General features: G+C 36.7%; 1 protein-coding gene across 4 annotated transcripts in view; it reads right to left on the bottom strand.

Moving 5' to 3' along the window:
- The window catches only part of LOC131051859 (uncharacterized), a 101,681-nt gene that overhangs the window by 58,033 nt on the left and 20,507 nt on the right, over positions 1–23,141 (bottom strand). For all 4 annotated transcript variants that reach the window (XM_057986461.2, XM_057986464.2, XM_057986462.2 and 1 more), the window contains one exon: positions 22,274–22,469. In XM_057986461.2, coding sequence (XP_057842444.1) covers positions 22,274–22,469 — 196 coding nt within the window. The remainder of the gene's footprint in view (positions 1–22,273; positions 22,470–23,141) is intronic.

Genomic DNA, 23,141 nt, shown 5'->3' with positions numbered 1-23,141 from the left:
GAGTCAGGTGGATAGTCTTGCATAAGTGTGTAGTAGGTTTGCAAAGTCTAGGCGTGATGAGTACAATCATGAGTAAGGAAGAATTGTCAATTTGCAGGTCACTTCAAGTGCTACTCTTGATGAGTGAACTTCACTTCATGAACACTCCTTGTGTAGTGAATTTCTTACACTTCTCCCACAGAGCGAAGACAGTCTAAGATCATATGTTGAGCAAGTTACAAGGTATTGAAGTTGAGAGTGTAAGCGAAAATGAACAAAAGGGAGTTTGGTTCTGGTTTGAAATCCACTTCATGAACTTAACCTCAAAAGCAAACTTCATCTTCAAAGCCTCAGGAGTGAATTTCACGTTCAAAAACTTCATGAACTCAGGGTTTGGAGCGAACTTCATGCTTGAGAGGATTGGAGCGAATTTTACATAAAACGAACTTCATGACTTGCTGACTTGAAGCGAACTTCATGCTTGGGATATTGGGAGCGAAGTTCTTCATGTTGGAAGTGGAAGAATGAGGGAGACTTGAAAACAATTACTTCATGTTCAAACAATCAAGGGCAAACTTCACAAGTTGGGAGATTAAAGAGAATTGCATGAATAAGCACACATGAATGAATTTCAACTTCAGAAGTTCATACTTTGGAGCGAATTTCATGAGTTGGGGCACTAGAGCGAATTTCACTTTCAAGATTTCATAGGCAAGATTAGCTATAAAGGAATGAAGTGAAGGAGTTGAGAGCACTTACTTCATGAGTTCACCTTCTGGAGCGAATTTCTAACTTCATGATTTAGAGTTTTGGAGCGAACTTCATGACTTTGTGTTTTGGAGCGAACTTCATGACTTTGTAGTTTGGGGCGAATTTCTAACTTCATGAGTTTTTCTAACTTCATGAGTTGGTAATCTCAAGCGAACTTCATGACTTGAGCAAGAGGAGCGAAATTCTCTACTTCATGATTTGCTAAGTTGGAGTGAAATGTATACTTCATGACTTGAGTAATTGAAGCGAAATTCTAACTTCATGAGTTGCACTTCTCAAGCAAACTTCACAAATTGCCTTATTGGAGCGAAGTTTGAACTTCATGACTTCATGTAGAGGAGTGAACTTGAACTACATGACTTCACGTAGAGGAGCAAACTTGAACTTCATGACTTCATGTAGAGGAGCGAACTTGAACTTCATGACTTCATGTAGAGGAGCGAAGTTGAACTTCATGATTTCATGTATTGGAGCGAAGTTGAACTTCGTGAGTTGCAAGAGTGGAGCGAAATTACAACTTCATGACTTTGCCTTTAGGAGTGAACTTCATGACTTTGCATAGTGGAGCAAAATCCCTACTTCATGATCTCACATTTTGGAGCGAACTTCAAGATTGAGGCTTTTGGAGCGAACTTCAAGTTCAAGAGAGTTGGAGCAAAATTCACACATGAAGCTACTTCATGACTTCAAGGTTGGGAGCGAATTTCAGGAATCAAGAAGGAGGAGCGAATTTCATGCAAGATTGAACTTCATGAGTTGATAATCACAAGCAAACTTCAGGTTGGAGACTTTTGGAGCGGATTTCATGTTTGAAACAGCTTCATGACTCCATGCATAGGAGCGGACTTCAGGTTTGAAGGGTTTAGAGCGAATTTCACATTTGAAGCAACTTCATGAGTTACTGTTTTGGAGCGATTTTATAACTTCATGAGTTCAACTTTTGGAGCAAACTTCATGAGTTTACCTTTTGAGGCGAACTTCATGACCTTAAGATTTAAGGCGAATTTCACGAGTGACATATTTGAAGCGAATTCCATGATTTCACGAAGATGCAAGGTGATCAAAATGAATTTCATGCTTGAAGCCTATAAGAGAATGTCAACTTCATGTTTGAGCAAATTGGAGCGAACTACTAAGAATGAACTTCATGAGTTCAAGAAGGAGAGCGAATTATTACTTCAAGATCAAGCCTACAAGAGCGAAAATCATCTTCATGAATTGAGGTAGGAGAGCGCACTTCATGAAGTAAGGTAAAAGAGGGAACTTCATGAATCCATATAGATGAGCGAATTTCATGAATTCACCCAAGACAGCGGACTTCAAGATTCATGATATAACAGTGAACTTAGAACTTCACCTTCAAGCATATAAGAGCGAATTTCATGTGCAAGAGCTCAAGAGCAATTTTTTACTTCGAGATGATTCAATGCTTGAGAAAAGTGATTTGGGAGTCAAAGTGATAATGAAAAGTGAGATTTGGACCAACTTCATGCACAATGAAATGAAACGAATTTCATACAAGTGAACTTCATGAATTGAGAAAGACAAGCAAGCAAGGTGATTGAAACAAGCTTCGAGTGCACGCCACTTAGAGTGATCTTCATGATCAAGCCCACATAAACGAATTTTAACTTCATGTTTGAGATAAGCGAACTTCATGTAGAGAGCTTCAAGAGCGAAGTTCAACTTCAAAAGTCAAGGTATATGAGCGAGGTTGAAGAAAATGAAGAAGAGTAAGATTCAAGAGCTCCTCTCTAAGAGCGAAAATCAACTTCAAAGTGCTCCTTCATGAAAGCGAATTCCTCTAGATCTTCTTATCAAACCTGCAAAACACATAAAATCAATGAATATATCAAGCTAAGAAGAACTATCAAAGTTATATATTATGTATTTGATATCATGTTTGTTTTGTTTTGCAAATGGGAGAGTATGGTGATTGCAAAGCGAAAAGGAGAAAGATTGTAAGACCTACACCACCATGCAAGAGGAGAAACTTCACGCCCAAGAGGAATTTCAACCTTCACCGCACCACGGAGACATGAAGAGATCAAAGGAATGCGAAATAGAAGTTATACAATCACTCCAGGGTAAACAAGTGAGGATGAAGGAAGGATTCAGTTACCTCAATATATCCCATCAGCACTACTTCGAGCAAGCTTGTAATGTCAAGAATCAAATCTTCCAAGTATACAAGCGAATTGAGGTGGCGTCCCAGTCATCATCCCAGTCACCACTCACCAAATAGAGGGGTTCCACATCAGCATGTCTAGATGCAATGTACCTGACTCACCAGTGATGGCACAAACTTCGAGGTACCTACCCTTGTTATCTATTGGTCCACACTTATTGAATGTAATTTTCTCATTGGCTAAGGAGAGTTTGTTATAACAAACCCTAATTAGGGTTTCATTGTCAAATCTTGGCCATTGATAAAAATTCAATCCTGGCTATTCATTGTAAATGAGCTCTCTATAAAAGCTCAGACTCTTCATTTGTAAAGGTTAATAGTGGGAGAATCACTAATAGTTAGTAATAGGAAAGAATAGAATAGCAATTAGAATAGAAATTAGATTAGGAGAAGGCAAAGATTGTTGCCAAACCTTGTTGTAGAGAACAGTTGATTTCATTGAAGTTATGGTGAATTTGATTTGTTACTTCAACAACTCGCATGGTCTTGCTTCTTGATTTGCTTTCATGTTAATTAGATTGAGTGAAGTGATTTGTTGAATGTATTCATGTGGAATCCGCCTAATCCATACCACTAGCCTCTTGCTGCTTGTAAATGTGTCTTGTGTGGTCAACTGGAATGATATGAGCTTAACTTCAAATCATTCTACACTCATTGTTTATGCATTAACTTGAATGGTGATCAATGTTTGATGGAATTGATTCGAACATCTTTGGAATCCCTTTAGAAGATTGCACTGAGCTTGTGTCAAATTGTTCAATTTGATGGTGAGACCTCGCTTAGTAGGATTCCATCTTATCATTCATCCATCTTCTTACATTCTAGGCCTTAGAATAGAAGAAAAGCATCACCATATTGCAACATCAGATGATCGAATTCCAGCAAATCAAGCATTCAAGTATTCTAATGCAAGTCCCCTTGTGATTCCAACATAATCACATCAACCAACAGAGCTTATCCACACGTAGTGACCCTACATTCATGAATCTTGGAGTCTTCTCAAGTGATCCTTAAGCTAATCTTCAGCATTTGAGAGATTTTGTTCAAGAGAGGATAAGATACTCTTGGGTATTTTATTCTGTGTTCGCATGTGCATAAAAAACACATCAACAGCTATCTAATCAAAAAATATTTTGCATAGCTATATTTATTCTATTACTGACATTGACAGATATAACTTCTTGAAATGTAGTACATTGCCATGCCTCCACTTGTCTTCACTAAAAAAATTCTAAAATAAATCTTCACTACTCTTTGTCCCATGTAAGTGATGGAAAGCAAAGGAGATACAGAGTGAAATAAACGTTGAGCAAAAACCACAGGTAATGGAGAGGTACCACAGGAGGTAGAAGCAACTTGGCAAGAAGGTATAACAAAGAATGCTCCAGATTTTGTAATTAATGATTCCCTCGTAAATGAAGATATTGGAATCATAACAACAAGGGATCTGATAGTAGATATGGTTGAACATGACAAGTAATAGATTTGCTAGTAGCTTAAGTAAAGGACACGGGGAAGGTGTTGGGACTAACATAAAAAAATTCTACTCATGGAAGAAAAAAATGGACATTTTCTTTGGCAATCCACAGTTCAAGTGAAATGACAGAATAGCCCTAAACAATGTGTTATCCCTATTTCAGTCAAGAAATGAAGTTGAACACTTATCTAGGTTATTTGTTTTGGTCTACCAGTCAAATTATAGAATATGGTAATTTGAAGAACGGAGAGACATTCTGGGAAATTTTATACCAGTGGATGAAATTACTGCCCAATGGTGATTTTCAACCTATGTACAGATTAGCGCAAATATGGATTTTTCTAAGCCCCCAACCAAATTGATAAATCTCCAATCCAAACTTGGTTTTTTTCTCAACCTTTAGATTTGAAAGTTAATCCTTAAAGACATTATGTCTGCCTCAAGGTGGGCACTTGGATCAGAATCAATCAAATAAAGAGAGGAAAGAAAATTACCTCGCTAGGGCAAAGAAAGTAGAGCATAACTTTCACATAATATCAGACATGGAGCAAGAAAAATTCTTTGAAAAAATGAAAATTATTTTACCAAAGGAATCACCTTTGGTTCTCTATAGATTGATGTCGATTCAGCCTGTGTTTAGATTAGTGTGAATATGGACATTTTGAAGCTCAATTTTTACTCAACCTTTGAATTTCAAAGGTAAACCTTTCAGACATTATTCTTATTTCTGCCACATGTTTGGACCTCTCAATTTGGCATACTGAAATAAAACAAGAAAACAGAAAAATTGTATATGGGACAAATAAAGTAGGGCCAGGCCCACACTCCATTGTTCATTAGGGGTGGAATAAGAAAGTCACTTCAAAATAAAATGAGGATTTTTTTTACAATAGGAATCAACCCTGGTTCTTTGTAGAGAACAATGCCAATTTTCAACCCTTGCACAGATTAGCATAAATATGGATCTTTCTAAGACCATATGCAAATCGGTAAGTCTCAAATCCAAACTTCATCCTTTTTGTCAAACTTTGGATTTCATAGTTAATCCTTTCAAATGTTATACCAGCCACAAGGTTTGCCAATTGGGTCAGAATTGCTCAAATAAAAAGAAAATTTTGTTAAAGCGAGGCCCAAACGCCCAAGATCATCAAGTATGGAACAAGAGTTTATTTTTACCATGGGAATCAATTGTTGTTCATTATAGGAAAAAAATTATCTCCATCTGGAAAAGGATTCAAAGATAAAAAAGAGCTGCTCTTACTATTTAAGGTTGAACAGCAGATCAAACTTCTCCTCTTACAAATTTCAATCAAAAAGAAAAAGAACCACTTTGGCAATAAAGTAGTGAACCGCGGGGATGCATCCCCACCCCTCACAAAACTCCATGTTTTTGGGACAAGTGCATCTCTGGGACATAGGGATGGGGTGGGAATGTCCCCTTGCCATCGCACCACTGCTACCAGAACGCAAGAGATGCCTTGGAAACACCTAGATGTCTCTAGGATGTTCGGGGGACCCCGGAGATGTATGGGCATCTCTTGTCACCGGGATGCGAAAAAGCAAATTTTTATAATTTTTCCTTGAAAATTGTGCCCTTGGTCAAGCCCTAAAAGCATGTTGACCCCATCCAGCTCCTCCATGGTCAATAAAACAACCATATTACTTCATTTTTCATTGACATTCGGTTTCCAGATTTGTTTGGCAGCAAAGTGCCAAGGAGAGAAAAGAGTGAGTGAAGGCTGAAGAGTGAGATTAGAGGGTTTTGCAAGTGCATGAAGAAAAAAGGAGGATTACACAACCGTTTAGAAGGATTTTTCAAGCAAAAGGTTTTTTTTTACTGTTTTTTCAATTTTATTTTGGTTTCTTTTTTTTTTTTTTTTTTGTAAGTTGCATTTTCATGAATCTTGATTCAAAAATGAAAAATGAGCAATGCTACATTGAAATGAATGTATGAATATGCATTTGCAGCCATTAAATTCATACATTCATTTCAATGTAGCATTGCTCATTTTCATTTTCTCATCAATATTCAAATTTTATTTTCAAATTTGTTATTTAATAAATAATAAACTAGGCTGAAACTTGGCACTTATAGAATTTATATTGTTTATTGTAGTGTCACAATGAACTTTCATGACATGAGTGAGGATGAAATAGAGGTTCATTCTCATACTGAAACTGATTCAAAATACGAACCTCAGGCTGAGGTGGGTGACCATGAGGCTGTTCCTGAACCCCAAACTAGTTCCATGGCAAGTGCAGCAGCTAGTGTAGACTCCTTGTAGAGTATGCTAAGGGTCCATATGATCCTAAGTCTCCTCTCAAACAGTTTGCAGCAAAAATACAAGGGAAAAGGTGTGGGCATAAGTGGCAAACATCAAATATAGAGCTGAGATCAACAAGCTTTGGGGTGTTCACGGTGATACAGCAGCTGCAATGCCTACTACTTTGTCTTGTAGGACACATATTCAGTAGAGCCAGCCACAAACTTCTAGTTATACTTTGCAGACAAGAGTAGGAGTGGTGTCAGGACCTTCTTCCACTTCTAGTTCCATGGCTTATGCAGGAGAGGGTAAGGGGAAACACATGTTGCAAAGTAGCCCCATAGCTGAATTGTTCAATGTGCAGCTGAAGGATGAGATAGATGATGCCATTGGCAAGTTCTTCTTTGCCAATGGCATCCCATTTCATGTAGCTCAATCTCCTTATTATAAGGAGACGATATCAATGGTGCAAAGGGGAGGACCATCATATGTGCCGTTAGATGAGATCAAATTGAGGACCGCGATCTTGAATAAAAACTATTCCAAGATCAATGTTTTGATGGAGAAGATGAAGGCATTGGTGAAGATTGGATGCAACATAGTCATGGATAGGTGGATGGACATTAGCCATCGTCCACACATCAACATCATGCTTACAAGTACCAAGAGCCCATACTTCCTTAGCGCAGTTGATTGTACATGGCATCACAAAGATGCTGATTTTCAATTTGAGGTCCTAAGGGAGCCGATTGTGGAGGTTGGGCCACAAAATGTGGTCCAAGTACTGACAGATGCAGCACATGTGTGCAAAGCTATAGCAAAACTTGTTGAGGCATCCTACAGACATAGTTAGTGGACTCCATGTTGTGTGCATGCCATGAATAATGCACTCAATGACATGGGGAAGATTGAGTAGATTAGAGGAGTAGCTAGCGATGTGAGAGATGTGCAGATGTTTATCTACAATCACCACACTTCACATGCACTCTTCAGGAGCTTCTCGAAAGAGTTCTTGAAACCTGTTGAGACCAAATATGCATCCCATTTCATGATTGAGTTGCAAGAGGCACTGCAACTCATGGTTATTCTAGTAGATTGGAACTGGTGGGCCCAGTCCAAGATAGAGCAGGGGAGGAGGGTGAAGGATATAGTGAAGAGTGATGTGTTTTGGACTAAGGTGAAATACATAGTCTCCATCATTGCTTCAATTTCCAGGTCATCAAATATGGGGGATGGAGATGCACCTAAACTTGGAGGGGTGCATGAATGCATCAATTCTATGCTTGACCAGATGAGGGTTACTGTGTGAAAAATTGGACTCTTACTAGATTTGACAAATAGAATCATGTGCAAGACATGGGTGGATAGGAAGAGGCAAGGCAAGCATACAAAATTCAATAAACTCCAAGAGGAAGCCGAAATGGTGACTAGGACAAGTACCCTGGAAATAGTATTGAAAATGTTCAAATGCTAGAGGAGAACCACCCTCCACAAGGAATGATGAAGTGCTTCCCATGGAAATTTCAAGACATGAATGCCCCTGACAAGAAGTTGATCCGACACCAACTCAAATTAAGAAGACCAAATGTATTTCTCTTATAGGAAACCAAGCTCTTTTGAGTCAGAAATACAAGACATTCTATTGCTCCAATAGAAAGCATGGCAAGGAGAAGCTGCAAGTGCAGCAATTGCCTTAGATGACCTATGCATGCATTGGAATCCACAAACTTTAAAAGACTCATTGTAGGCTAAAGGTAAACAATTGACTACTCTACAAATGTGAAGCCAAGTTAAAAAAAAGAGTGTTTATCTGTTATCATCAATGTGTGTAGCCCTAATAGTCCCATCAGAAAAAGCTAGAATGAAGAAAGAGATATTACTAATCCTAGAGCATCTCTATGGAAATAGAGTTGTTCTTGGAAGAGACTTCAATGTTATCTTGACGGAAGCTGAAAAACGTGGTGGACTAAGCAATGTACGTGAACCCAAAAAGAGTTAAAACTTAAAAAATCTTGTAGATGCCAACAGCCTTATAATATCCCCCAAGTCTGTAATTTCTACTAGTCTAATCGGAAGAGTAGTTTCTGCAATGTAGCAAATGTCAAGTCCCCTTTTGAGAACTAAAAGAATTTATAATATTTTAAGTTGGTCCCAATCACTTTATATTCAAATGGGCAACTTAAGTATTAATATAAGGCCAACAAGATATTTAAATAAGTGATTTTGTCACTTAATTCAAAATATATTTCAAAAAAGGATCCTTCGACGTAATTTAAAAGTATTTTGAGATACTTGGAGGGAAAAATATAAGAAAATAAAAAAAGAGGGCCTGAAATAAAGCACATATAAAAGAGATGTCAATGCTCACATCAAAACATCCATCCTTCATGGTCATTTTCGAATTCGAATTTTAAACTTGCGTTCAAGGACAAAAACCTTTGATTGGCAGTTTTCCAAGAATAGGAAGGCTTGGCTGGCAATTTCTAAATGATGAAAAACGAATTGGAATGTCTCCAAATTTGAAAACGGAAATCCCCAAATTCTATACAAGGATCATGCTGTGCTTCAGCTGGAAAATGATTAAGATTTGCAAGCCAATTCCATATCAGCAACATTATTTAAAATTTTACTTTCATATTTAGCAAATTTTATTCATATATTGTTGATTTTCCATATTGTTCTAGTTGTGATAGATCTAAGATTATTTGTGAGATTTTGATATTATTTTTACTAGATATTATAGTATTATTTTATTGCTAACAGATATCATACCAGATTATATATAAGATCACAGCATTCTTTTTTCAACTACTATATAATCCTAGTGCAGTCCTTGGAATTAATCGCTGAATCGTCAATAATTTTAATTTTTTGGAGTCTTTGAAAATAAATCACAGCACATAACTTTTTGTGGGAGCCACTATGCCAAACTACAAACTTAAGGGCTGCTCTTGAGGAATGTTTGGCATGATCACAACACATCAAGGTAGTATTAGATTATTTGATATTTGGACACTTTTTGTTAATAAAACCTGGTTTAGATCCAAGAACCAACAAAATTAGGGCCAACTCCAGTGCCCAAGTCATAAGCATATATAGGCTGACTTGTTGATGAGATATGAAAAGAACAAACCCAAAACCCAACATACCACCCTTTCAAAATGGTTGAAGCCAACACCATAGCCAACCTCAAACAAAGACAAGCATAAATATAAAAATGTCTAAGAACCTAATTGGTGCACTCGGAGAATTACACACACCAAGTACCCCCTATTGAACACATTTTTCACATATTGATTTTTTGCCCAAGGCTTGATTACCTTCACCTATGATCTCAACCTCCTCTGAATCACAACAGTCAAAGAATTGTGGAACTGCATTGATTGGTAGAAAAACTTTCAAGTGCCTCGCAATAGTTTCCACACTGCCTCACAATAGTTTCCACAAACACTTGCAAACACATACAAAAAAGTAGTCAAGGCCACATGTTAGCCCAATCTTATTCTCCTTGATACAAAGCCCAGTGGAGATCTTTGTGGGCATCTCCCAACTCTTAATGGATGGTTCTATACAATCCTAGACATAATCCACCTCCCTTTCCTTATCAAGAAAGATTCTTTTATTCCTCTCCACCCAAATTTTCCATACCAACAAAACTGGAAAACAATCCCAAACAAACTTCAACTTGGGACTTTTGATCTTCATATACCATCTTGCCAGAAAGACAAGGGCAACTAGGTGGAGTAACCCAATGTAATACCCATTGTCATATAAAACAAATTCATAAAAAGTGAGAGAACTTACAATGCAGAAAGAGATAATTATTGATGTAGACACATAAACCTGTCCACTTAATTAAATGAATATTTAGTATTTATTTGATTATTTAACCATCAATCATCAATTAATTAAATTAATATTTAATTAATTCATCTTGAACCTCTTCTCCTATTAATTAAATAAATTATTCAATTTATTTAACATAATTCATTAAACCATACTCCAACAATTATTAAATGAATAAAGCATATTTGTTTAATTAAAACCCCTTTCCTCATTTAAATAAATATTTATTTAAATTTATAAACCCCCCCTCCCCCACTTGCATTCTCCTACAATTGCAAGTTACACAATTTTCGTTGAAATAAATGAATTTTATTTTAATTAAAATCCTATTTTCTCTCACCCACCAAACCCACGTGCATCCTAAATCCCCTTCTAGATTCTTCTAATCCATTCCTAATTAGCCTAATCACCCTCCCTAATTATTGTCATGTTCCTAAGCAAAGAGAAGTCACTTCTCAAAGCCTCAAAGTCTTTAAAATGCATTAAAGGCTTTATGTCTTCAACAAGTTAACCCCTAAAGTCTTCCAAACCATTAATGGCTCTTACATAACCATTAATGGTTAGCTCAACTTGCCCACATGGTTAGAGGCTTTCCCTCTAACTCAACCCCCATTTAACTCATGGGTTTCTTCAAGCATTTATTGCAAAGACCATGGTTATCCCCACTAACACTTGCACGAGAGTTTGTCCATTGGATAAAGACATTAATCATTGGATAAAAACTTTATTCACTAACTCAAGCCTAACCAAACCCTCCCAAGGTAACCTTCATGTCATCTCAAGCATTTAATGCTTCTTCCCTCTCCTCTCAAGCCATCTCTTGTTGACATTTGTCATCAGGGGATTGGGTTGAAAGCCCTCACATGGATTGATTAACTTTCAATCCTGGCCTTTGCTAAGACTACTCAATCTCAACCATCCATTTCTCTATTTTTCCTATAAATAGAGCCCATCCCTTTATTTTCAAAAACCAGAAACCTTTGTGCATCAAACTTATAGTCATTTTTAAGAGAGCATTTAGAAGCATTTGTTTTGTTATTTTGCTAAAATTAACATAGACTAATTAGGTGCTTTCTCATAGTAGCTTGTTTACACTTGCATAGGTATTTGTTCTCATTTTCAAAATTATCTTGAATCTTCATAAGTCATCCATAGATAGTGTTAAAAGTCGAGGGCTACACTCACGTGGAACTTGGAGAGGAGAGGAACAAGGGAGGAGCAACTATGAGCATGTTGGGGAGCATCTTAGGGGGTTTTATTTCCCTATTTCGTTTGTGTATGCTTCTTGTTGTATGCTTTTTATCTCTCTTGATATGCATGTTTAGGTTCATAAGTTCGTTTGTGTTTCGTTTTTGTTGTCACTAACATACTAACGATTTGAACTTGTGTCTTGTGCCTTCCTTTTTAGTATGCATCAATTGCTTTCACTATTATCTCTACGTATGACACAAATATTAGGGCCAATCCTACCAAACTGTTGAAATCTATCCCCAGACCATGTCTTTTAGAGATGGTCCAAAGAAGCATTGGCTTTGGAGAATCCTTTAGGAAACCAAATCCTCCTATCATGATGACAAGTAACCTCCTTTATATCCCTAAAGAGATGAATAAAGCATTATGAATAGAGACTCTACCACATTCGTGGTCACCCCACTTCATCACATCCTCTCTATCCTCCATCAAAATAGGCCAATTATTATTTTTTACTCCTCACAAGCTTCCTTCAAATCAGGCATAGGAGGTGCTAGAAATTTCCATTTAGATTTGTTAAGACCTTTCTCCCAATAATTCCTCACCCACACCCCCATAGTTTCTTTAAAATACAAGACTAAAGGTCTAAAAACATGACTATCTTGTGGTGCATTATCATCAACCCAATAGTCCTGCCAGAACTTTCCCTTGTCCCCCTTACCCAAATTCCATTTGATGGTTGAGATATCAGATTGCAACAATATTTAATGAAATTCCAAATACCAAGACCAAGGGGCAAAGAATCAACATGCAAAAGGAGTTCACCAACCCCAAAAGCAAGGTACTTGGACTAAAGAACCTTACTCCATAATCTGTCCTTCTTCTCATAGATCCTCCAACTTAATTTTGAACCTAGAGCAATATTCATCATTTTGCATTGTCAGAACCCTAATTCTCCCAACTTCTTACTTTTGCAAGCATCATCCCATTTGAACAAGTTGTATTTTTGTTTATTCTCACTTCCACACCATAGAAAATTCCTTTGCATATCTTCTAAACTTTTTGCCACTTTGCTAGGAATTTTAAAGACAAACATAGTGTAAACAGGAATGGAGGCAAGAAAAGACTTAATCAAAATAATTATACCAGCCAGATTACCATCTATCTTTTCAAGAGGTCAATCTAGCATGCACTATGAATGACATTTCTCCAATCCATCTCTAAAGTTCTTTTCTCTACCACAAGCATTCCCAAATATTTTTTGGGTAACTTTTCAATCTCATACCTGAGAATCCTTTGCAATTCCAAACTCTCTTGGCATCTTTCTGTTAATAAATAAATTCTAGATTTATTGCCATTCACCTTCTAACCAACAACTCTCTCATAAAGTTCCAAATCTTTCTTTATTGAATGAGCTTCCATGGTTGTAGCTTTACCAAATATCAATGTATCATCCACAAACTATAGATGTGTAATATTCCTAACCCCTAAGGTAACCTAGAGTGCTCTCAGATTATCAATCACCATTTCATTCCTTAGTGATCTACTCAGCACCTCCGCAACAACGAGAAATAAAAATAGGAATAATGGAGCCCCCTGTCTCAAACCTTGCTCAACCAGGAAGAACTTCATGGGGAGGTGTTGATGAGCAAAGCAAAAAACACCGAGGAAACACAGTTATAAACCCATTTACACACGTCTTCAGAAAAACCAAAATTTCTCATCACTTTAATCAAAAAATCCCTTGAAACTCTATATGCTTTGTTCATATCTAATTTAATAACCATAATTTCTTTTCTCTTTAGCTAAATAAGAAGTTAAAATTGTTATAATAAAATTGTTAAAAGGAGCCAGGTTTTTAGGGGCAAACAAATCTTGGACGACATTATAATAATGCATGAGACCGAGATCAAAGAAGTTATGGTTACTAAATTATATATGAACAAAGATAGAATTATGAGTCTGAATAATTAGCATACTTGAAAATTTAATAGAATTCCACATAACAAGAATACTCCCTACCAAACCATATGCATTCACCATCAATCTTTCACCATTCCTCCATATCCAACGCAGAATCTCTTTCACACCTTCCTTTGTCAATTTGATCTCCTAAATCAAACAATATTTTGAATTTCCTTTTTTATAAGCCATTTCAAAAGGTGACATTTATTCGGGCCATTAAGGCCACGAATGTCCCAACTAATAACCTTCATTTTTTCTTAGGGCTAGAGAGGCACTTGCCTCCAAAATTGACTAATCTCCTTATAGAAGCCTAAGAGCCAATTTCCAAATCCTCCAATGCCTTTTGCTTCACCTTGCTGGCCTCTGACTTTATTCCCTTAAAATTTGCACCACTATCATCAATCGATATGGGGGGGGGGGCTTCAATTTGTTCCTTCTTCCTCTCCTAGTGGCAATGCTCTAGTTTTCTTCACTTTCCTTGTTCTCCAAGATATTGGCTAATACCTTTGTATCACTCCAATAGGCTCAACTTCAAGTATCCTCTACAATAATTGTGGAATCCTTAGTAGGACTCAACAAACCTAGCACTCCTGGTTCAAATATCTGGTCCTTATATTATTAGCCTCTTTGAGTGCATTTTGATCCAAAGAAGGAGCCTCCAAATGGTTGATCTCCACCTTATCCAATCCTCTTTTACCCCTTCTCTACCCAATTTCCTCCTAAACTCAAGAGTCGTCTCTTCATTACTCCCTAGCAAGATGGCCCACTTTCCATAATCTGAAGCAGCTTATGGGAAGACACTCATAATCCAATTATTGGATCCACATCCCCAAAGTAGAAGACATTTTAATAGTGTTTGATCATTCGCTAAGATTGATCCTAACACAAGTTCTGCCATAAGTTTTCAGTTGGTTCCCTTCTATCGCGCTAGAGAAAAAAATACATTCACTAAGAGAATCCCTCATCGTTTTGAATATTCCTTTAGACCATAATTATTGCAATAGCTTGTACAATCATATCCACTAGGGAGCATGTTTCCACGCTCGAATATACAAGCTCGCATTCCCCATGAACTACGGCCCACCTTTGATGATAGAATTTCTATTATTTTCAGATTGAAAGACAATCTGGAAAACACCTAGCACAAGAAAACTCACTTCCAATTTGGGGCAATTGCATTTATGACTGAACCAATTCTTAATTCTTTCCATCAAGGCCTAGAATCCTATGAACTTAGCGATCATCGCATTCTTCTTCAACGATTGCACCTTAAAATTCAGAAGTTCATATGGGATGCATATACTCGGAACCTCCTTGTCAACCTCTACATTCACATTTTCACCTGCAAATCTTCTCTCCACATTCTTCACATGAGGCAGAAAGTCTTCCACAATTTCAGTTTCATTTTCTTTGCCCTGACTCATATCAATAGCGTTGCTAATCTTTCCATTCTTCACCAGAGAAAAAGAGCCCTGTTTCGTTCTCTGCTCCTTGTTGGACCCCTTCTTCCTAGCCCATTTGATATTTGGAGTTTTTCAAATAATATTTGAAATTTCTAACTTGGTGGTCATAAGAGAATATGTTGGTAATTTATGATTAGTCTGCTTCTGCCTTATGGACATTTCATAATTAGTAGTGATAAATGAATATAATAACTTATTTTATTTATGATTTTAAGAATTATCATATGTATATAGGGTTTAGCTAATTAATTTATTGCTGGTTAAAATATTTATTTCTGAATATTTGTATTACGTAGTGCTGTTATTATTCTAGTTGGCATAATTTTGAAAATAAAAAGTATATTATAGAGTTTAGCTAAAATTACAATTTTCAACTGTTGTAGATGTGATCTGAGAATGATAGTTTGCCTAGGATTTGGATTCTAATTTTGTATTCATTTTAGAATTTAAAATAAGTGTTATATTCTGAAAATTATCAGCATAGTATATAAAATTTTTAGCGTTTATAGATAAGTATTCTGGAAATTACCATAGATGATCAGCCTTTTTATATTTGACTTTCAGTTTACATATATACAGAAAATTATAAAAATTGCATATTATGTGAGATCCAGATTTGGGCACATTACAGCAAACATGCTTGATAGATTGTCTCCCCAAAATGGTTTGAAAAAACTTAGGTGTCCGAATCAGCAAGTTTGAAAGCCTTGGCTCAAATCATGCCCCAATTTGACTCTTTCTAAAAAATGATAGACTGCCCATTCAAATTCAAGATGATGTTGCTAAACAACCCCTTATTACCAGGATTGATGAGAAATTGTTGGAAGACTGTACTGGAATGCAAGGCTCTGGTATGCAGAAGCTTGTTTATAAATCGTATTACATTAGGATTGGAAGTCCAAGCATTTCTGGAACATTTTCCTAGAGAAAGCAAGGCTAGAAGGGAAATTAAAAAGTTTATAGATGCTAGCAACCAACATCATAAGTACAAAATCTGTCTAGGAAATCTATGCGCACTGGCTATGTAATATGGAGATATTCTACTCCCAAGACTTTATGGGCATGATTACAGACTGATTGCAATTATTCATTTATCGTACTTCTCTTGATGTGACTCTTCTAGGAGATACTTGAACAATCAGGGACAGCTGCAAAGATTTTGGCATATTCTGTGAGTAATTACAGTGGTGGAGAAATGTAAGACAAGCTTTAAAAAAGACACTTCCCCATTCAATCTGGGAGAATTAAACTTCTTCAAAGGAAACTTGCTTTTCCAAGCCAAAGCAGAATTTCCCTAATTTTTAAAAGATGTTGATCCCTTATCCATTGAGCTCAAGGTCAGGTGATATCCCTCTTCTCCTTTGTAGGGGCAGATCTTCCACATATGACTGTTTCTCAGTTATTGTAACCGTATCAATTTTAGAAGTTACATAGCATGCATTTCTTCCTATGTTACCCCGAGTTTCCAGGATGGGGGGATGGGGGGTGCATTTCTGAGTCCCCAATTTTTTGAACACAGCTATATAAAGAATACAAAAAAATTTTAACAAATAGGAAAATTTTAAATATTCGTATGAAAACATGGATAAAGCATGCATATATACATTATAGAACCTTAACATATAATGATTGTGTTAAATTGAGAGATCACATGAGAGTCAAAGTCAAACAAATCAGCTAAACTCAAACCTTAATTTAAATCGCTTTCAGAATTCATTGTCAATATGCATGTGATATTAAAAAATATCATACAAGTTACAACAAAATGCCCATAGACTACAGGTTTCACTTCAAATACGATATAAAATTACAAAAAAAGAACATTGCTGCTCCTAATCAGCATCTCTCAACACTACATCAAAATCAGAGTCCTCTACAACAAAATCAGAGTCCTCCTTTGAGTCAAACCCTGCTGCAAGCTGCAATATGTTTTTGACAAACATAAAATGAACTCCAATGCATTGAAAAGGAGCTGTTTTTCCCATAGATGGAAAACTCAGACTCACTGCAGACTCGGCAACCCAAAAATTGGACTCGGACTCGGCAAAAACTCGGTAAAGGACTCGGCAGAAAAGAAAACCATAGTTGTACAAAAAAACAAAAAGAAAATGCATTTAGAGAACATAAGAGCCATAATTGAAACATTACATGTCATATGATCTCCAAACACTCAATATTTGAAATTTTGTCATTCATACTCATAGTTTTAACCTTTAAAACATATAACAGCAGCATAAGTTTATAAATGTTTACAAAATTACATATAATGATATGTCCAAATGTGAAAAACAGCAAAGTGCAAACTAACAGCAATAACAAATGACAAAAATGATGAAAAGTGAAAAAAAAACATGTTTTAACTGTCACTGGGCATTCTCAGCAAACGATTAGAGTCCTGACATCAGACTCGCACGAGTCCTCAGAGAAAACTCGGGAGTCTTTGGCTTGGACTCTCTTGGACTTGGCTCGCGGGTCCGTGGCGAGTCAACTTGCCCCGCCAATGGACTCTTGAGTCCACAGAGCCTTCCAACTATGAAATTTCCCCATTTAGGGTGACTTGAGGAGTGGGGGCCCACCAAAAGGAAACAAAATAAAATTTTTTTAATCATTTGAGTGTTTTTTTGTTTTTAACAAGTACTGGAAAAAGGGGAACGGCTGGCTGTCCCTAGGATGGTCAGGGGATGTCATAGACGTCATTGGTCCCAAGGATGGCTAGCCATGCCCTTTGAAAGTCCCCAACATCCTCACATTTCCGAGGCATTTCCTAAGATCTGTTGAATTTTGGGGATGGCTAGGGGATGCCCCCAACATGTTCCACCATCTCCAGGACATCCCGGAAACAGGGACACGTCCCAGAGTAGCACTGATTTCTTCACAAACAGAACATGCTCAAAGGCACCCCCACCTATCGTCTAAAACCTTCAATCTTTGGAATTTAGGAAATTGGTGATGGAAAGAAATTCCATGTTGATCCTCAAAACCTTGTGGTTAGGATGGCTTAATGTTTGGTGCTTAAACCAAAGTTGGACAAAACTTTGCTGTATTCCCTTCCTTTGAATCATCAAATGGTGCCATTGTTTGCAAGAAGACAAAAGGCAGTAGATAGCCTTGTTAACCATAGAACTGAATCTTATTAACTTTAAATTCACTCTAACCGAGATCTTTGAGATGGATTGAAGATCATAATAACCCTTTTAATAGATGTGGTCATCATTTTACTTCATCATTCTGTTATGCATTGTAATCACTCATTCACTGATCAAATCAGATGGCAATGGCTCCCATAATGGGTTTTGCTTCCATATATCTTCTCCTGATGTCAAACACTCTCTTGTTTATACTTTTCTATTCTTCTTTTCCATGCTTACAATCTTTCATTCCTGTTGTCATGCATGAGGTGTTTTCTAGCAGGTGAGGAGGGAGGGAAATCATGATGTTTTGGTAAAGGAATGTCATATCTTTAACATGTCCAGTGCTTTGGGCTTTGTTCAGACTTTGATGGGAGATGAAATCCTCTCATCTGTACTCAAATCGATGGTCCTGCATATGTTCTTCATGGAGCACCTGTGCTTCAAGATGGACCCTGCATCCTTCAATTTGCAACTTCAACTCTTTACACTTACTGAGATTCCTAACTCAGTAGAATTTGAGAATAATCTCTCTGACACCTTGAAATTGTAAAAGTCAAGCTTCTAGCATTGGGCACACGCAGCATCTGGTCTAGTGGCTTGTAAATTATGCTGATGTCATTCTCCCTGTGAAGAGGAATAGAGTGTACAACAAAGGAAATGACAGTCCAGTGGCATATTAAGGCCTAGCCTTCCCTTGCAGAGTAGATAGCGACAATGTCAACGAATGAACTGGATAAATTATGAAACAAGGATGTTGCTCTGGCAGCAATTAGAAGAAGGAGGATCCTAGCTGGGCCTTTGAGGGCTTGCTTCATGTTTAATAAATTAATTCAGTTTGGCTGCTGGTCTGTGTTCAGCAGTGGTTTATGCTGTTAATATTTCTTGTTCAAAGCAAAGCTCATGGCCCTTTCTACTAGCTAGGCTTTCTGCTGGTTCAATTTAGAGCGTTAGTTTACTCAACCAGCATTGCTGGTTGTGGACCTATTTTGTCCCGTTAAAGCCCAATCATTGTATGGTGCTCTGAATGTAAAAGTTATTATGATAATACATCAGCATAATTTCCACAAATTCGCCTATGTGAGGTTTTTGTCTTGAGGACCCCAATTTCAACCCCCATTTGATTAGTCAATAAAAAGCTAACCACCACAATTTATAATGATAATCAATAGGAATCCCTCCAAAAAAATAAACATAAGGAGGGGGCAATGCTTGATCTAATGATAAGTGATCTATAATTTCTCAAATAAAACTTGTAGAAATTAATTGAACAAGTAATTAAACTACTGCCCTGCTTGGTTGAAGAAATTGGCAGTCTTAGAGGAATGAACGATGTGCAAAATCAGACATAAACTCATAAAGTGCAGAAAACAAGAGAATTCAAAACACAAAACTTATAATTTATCCTGGAAGACCCTCAATGGGAAAAATCTGGCTTGGTGGCAGCAATCGCACATCTACTTAGATGTCATTAATCACAAAAGAACAAGTACAAAGAGTAGATACAACTGATAGCCATTCTGATGGCTCACTGTCAAGCTCCAAATAACTTATACAGCCGACTTCTTATATTTTTGATCACCACAACATTCACACATTCTCTGGTGTTAAAGTGAAGCTCCTCATGTCTGTATATAGGTGTTAGAATAATCCCCTGATGCACTAGAGAGACTCAGAAGCAGAATTGGAATGAGAAAAGTTGGATTGTTCAGCAGCAGGAAAGTTGGACGGTTCAGGGGAACCAGCAGTTTCATGATAACCTCCTGCACAGACCAGCTGTGAATAAAACTCGGTGTTTTCTGCTGCTGATCTTTTCTTGGAAACCTCATACTTACAAAAAATTAACATTTCCACGTTCTTCTGGATCTGAGTTACCGGGTTCGGCCCCCTAGACCCCTGGTACTGGTCCAGTCCAGTCCTGGTTTGGGGTTCGGGTCCGGTTCACCTGTGGTTCGGACAGGGTTTGTGATTCACAGGCCTGGTTCGAACCAGGGCGAACCCAAGAGGACCCAGGTCGAACCCAGGGGTCTGACAGCCCAAAAATGGATTTTTTTTTTGCAAATTTTTTTTTTTTTAATTCCACCACATAAAAAATTAAAATATGACCCTAAAAGTGAGTTTTAAAACATTAACTTGGCTCATTTCACACAAGCAACATGACTACAAGCAAGGGGAAACAAAGATGTGGGATATGGAGCCAAAACATACTGATTTGGATGATTTCACTTCTCAGCTTGTTGCATTTGATGACTCAGATAGCAAGCAAACTTAAAGTGCAAGTGCAAGTGTCATTGGCATTGGCATTGATTCATCTAATGTCAATGTCAATGATGAGGAGTAGGAGAATGAGGATGACGAATTAGAGAATCCATTTGATGATCAAACTTTAAATTACTGAAAGTTGAAACAATGATACTTGAATATTTTATCATTTTGTTATTAAACTTGATGTATATGATGCTGTTATGGTATGATCATGATGCTATGATTACAATTTTATGTTGGTTTTGTTGTTTATATGATGCTATGTGACATGCTAATCTTAATTCATGCTTATAGGCTGCATATATATATAGTTTACATGTTTTTGTACTAACAAACCCAAACGAACCCGAACCCCTTTTCAAAATTTTGTCGTACCGGCGTACCGGTTGTTCAAACCTGAACTGGTGCCCGAACCCGAACCGGCAACCAAGTTCTGGATTAATAAGACTACCTGCTGTCGTGACTTGCAAGCTTTGTATGGCTCATAAAACCAAAACTTGGCATTGATGAGTAATTCAATACCAAGTGGATGACCATAAATGCTGAGAACTCATGCTTTATGTTCTAAGTCGTGTGCCCTTAACCATAGAGTTTCTATGACATACTTGCCGATTATCATTCAAGGCTTTCCCAGCAAACTCAATCTAGTTAAAACTGGTATTTTGGACATCCTATACTTCTTCAGCAAGCAGACAAAAGGCTAAATTTAACAGACAATTATGGATTCAAAGGTTTCAATATATCCTTTTTCAACTTATTTTTGGAACAGTCTATTTACTAGCTTCTCGATTCATGCACAGTTTGCATCAATCTTATGATATGTGACCCAGCCTGTTCCTTTTTCTTTTCCTTTGGAAAAGCAAAATTATATATAAAATTTTAAGGTTCTATAAGGAAATGTTGTATTTCTTATTTTTATATTTTTATCGGTGACCTATAAACTCAGATTTGTGCTGAACTCTTACTTCTTAGGAAAGAAATATTAAAGGAAAACTGATCGTGGAGCATAATTTGATATGCTCTCTACCTAGTTTAATGGGGGGAAAATCTCACTTCTTCTGGGAAAATATGACCTGCGGAAACTAGATTCACATCTCGATTTTATTCAATTCAAAAAATTCTTAGCTAAGAAATAAGAAATTTCCATTGATGATGCATCTTAAAGTGGAACTTTTGGTTATCCATATAATAATAATAATCAGGGTCTGCATGTTGTAAACAATTTGGTTAACCAAGATCCTTGCCAGGATTATACCTTTTTCTGGATTTTCCCTTTAAATAAAAGGCTCAGATCAATTTTCACATTATTAGAGATTAAGACCATATTTATTATATAGATTGTTTAATTTAAGTGTTAATAAAGAAGAAACAAATCCAGTACTTCCAACTGCATTTAGGAATAAACAACCAACTAGCATGATATCAAATGTTTAACTCATCTATGAAGGAGACATGTTCAATACTTGAATTAAACTAACAGAGCCATGGTTTATCTCGGTCCTAATAACTCTGAAAAAACCTTTGGTGCAAATATCATGGACAATAAATTTAAGAAAATGATAAAACCCAAGAATATTGCCTCCAAAAGCATATAACCAAAAACCAAACTGTAAAATTTCATATGCCAGGCACCAGATGTGAACCAATCCTTCACAATTTTTAGTTCCAGTTCAGTTAACTGTCAGCATACAATTCTGGATTTTAACAAGAACGGCATACATAAAATTAAGCAATACCTCATAAACACCTTGATGCATAAGCAAAAGGTCACGACTTCCAGATATAAGTTGCCAAACAAGACCCCTGAGGCAATCTGGGATGCCCTTTCTGATACGTCTTTTAACAACATTTGGTTTTCTTCTAACATAGTGCTTCCAATCAGTTCCACCGACTCCAATCATTTTCCTCCACTTTCGGACCCTCCTTTGTTCCCTAGAAAAATCACCATTATAGTAAATCAGCTTTAATCGTAGAGCTTGATCAAAATCTAGAAAGATATAAGCTCTTCTTAATGTTGAAAGACTAATTCTAAAACATGTTGAAGGCATGCACCAGAAATTAACAAATTCTAATTCGTGTTCAAGAAAAAGCAAAGAATGGATGATAGAATAGTGTCGCATTAAAAACAAGAAAATCAAAACCAATAGCATGCAATACATTACAAATTAAAGACTTCAGTCTCGTACAAGGTAAAAAGTAACGTCAAACCAAAATTATAGAAAAACACCAACTGCTGAATGGATAGATTATTATCGCAGTCATTAAAAATTAAAATTTACTATAAAGTATATAAAGGTAATATGTCATCAAAATTTTAATTGTTGACCATAACTTTTGGCAGTTCCCCTCTTTTCGTTGGCAGTTGTGTTCGTAAGTCCATGCCAATCAAAACTAAAATCAGGATATCAAACAGGTGTACGAAGAAAATACAATTAAAGGATATCCCTGAGCTAGTATGCAAAGTTACTAACCCTTATGCTTATTAGGGTTTTAATTCATAAACTTGAACAGATGTATCCAGTGCTTCAAGCACTATATTTGTCACAAATAATAATTATATAATTGACAGGTCTAAAATCATTAAAATGTTCATCTGATCTTAAA

Source organism: Cryptomeria japonica, chromosome 3, assembly GCF_030272615.1.
Source record: "Cryptomeria japonica chromosome 3, Sugi_1.0, whole genome shotgun sequence".
NCBI lineage: Eukaryota > Viridiplantae > Streptophyta > Pinopsida > Cupressales > Cupressaceae > Cryptomeria > Cryptomeria japonica.
Note: the sequence above shows the minus strand (reverse complement) of the source record. Positions and strands in the feature narration are given on the sequence as shown.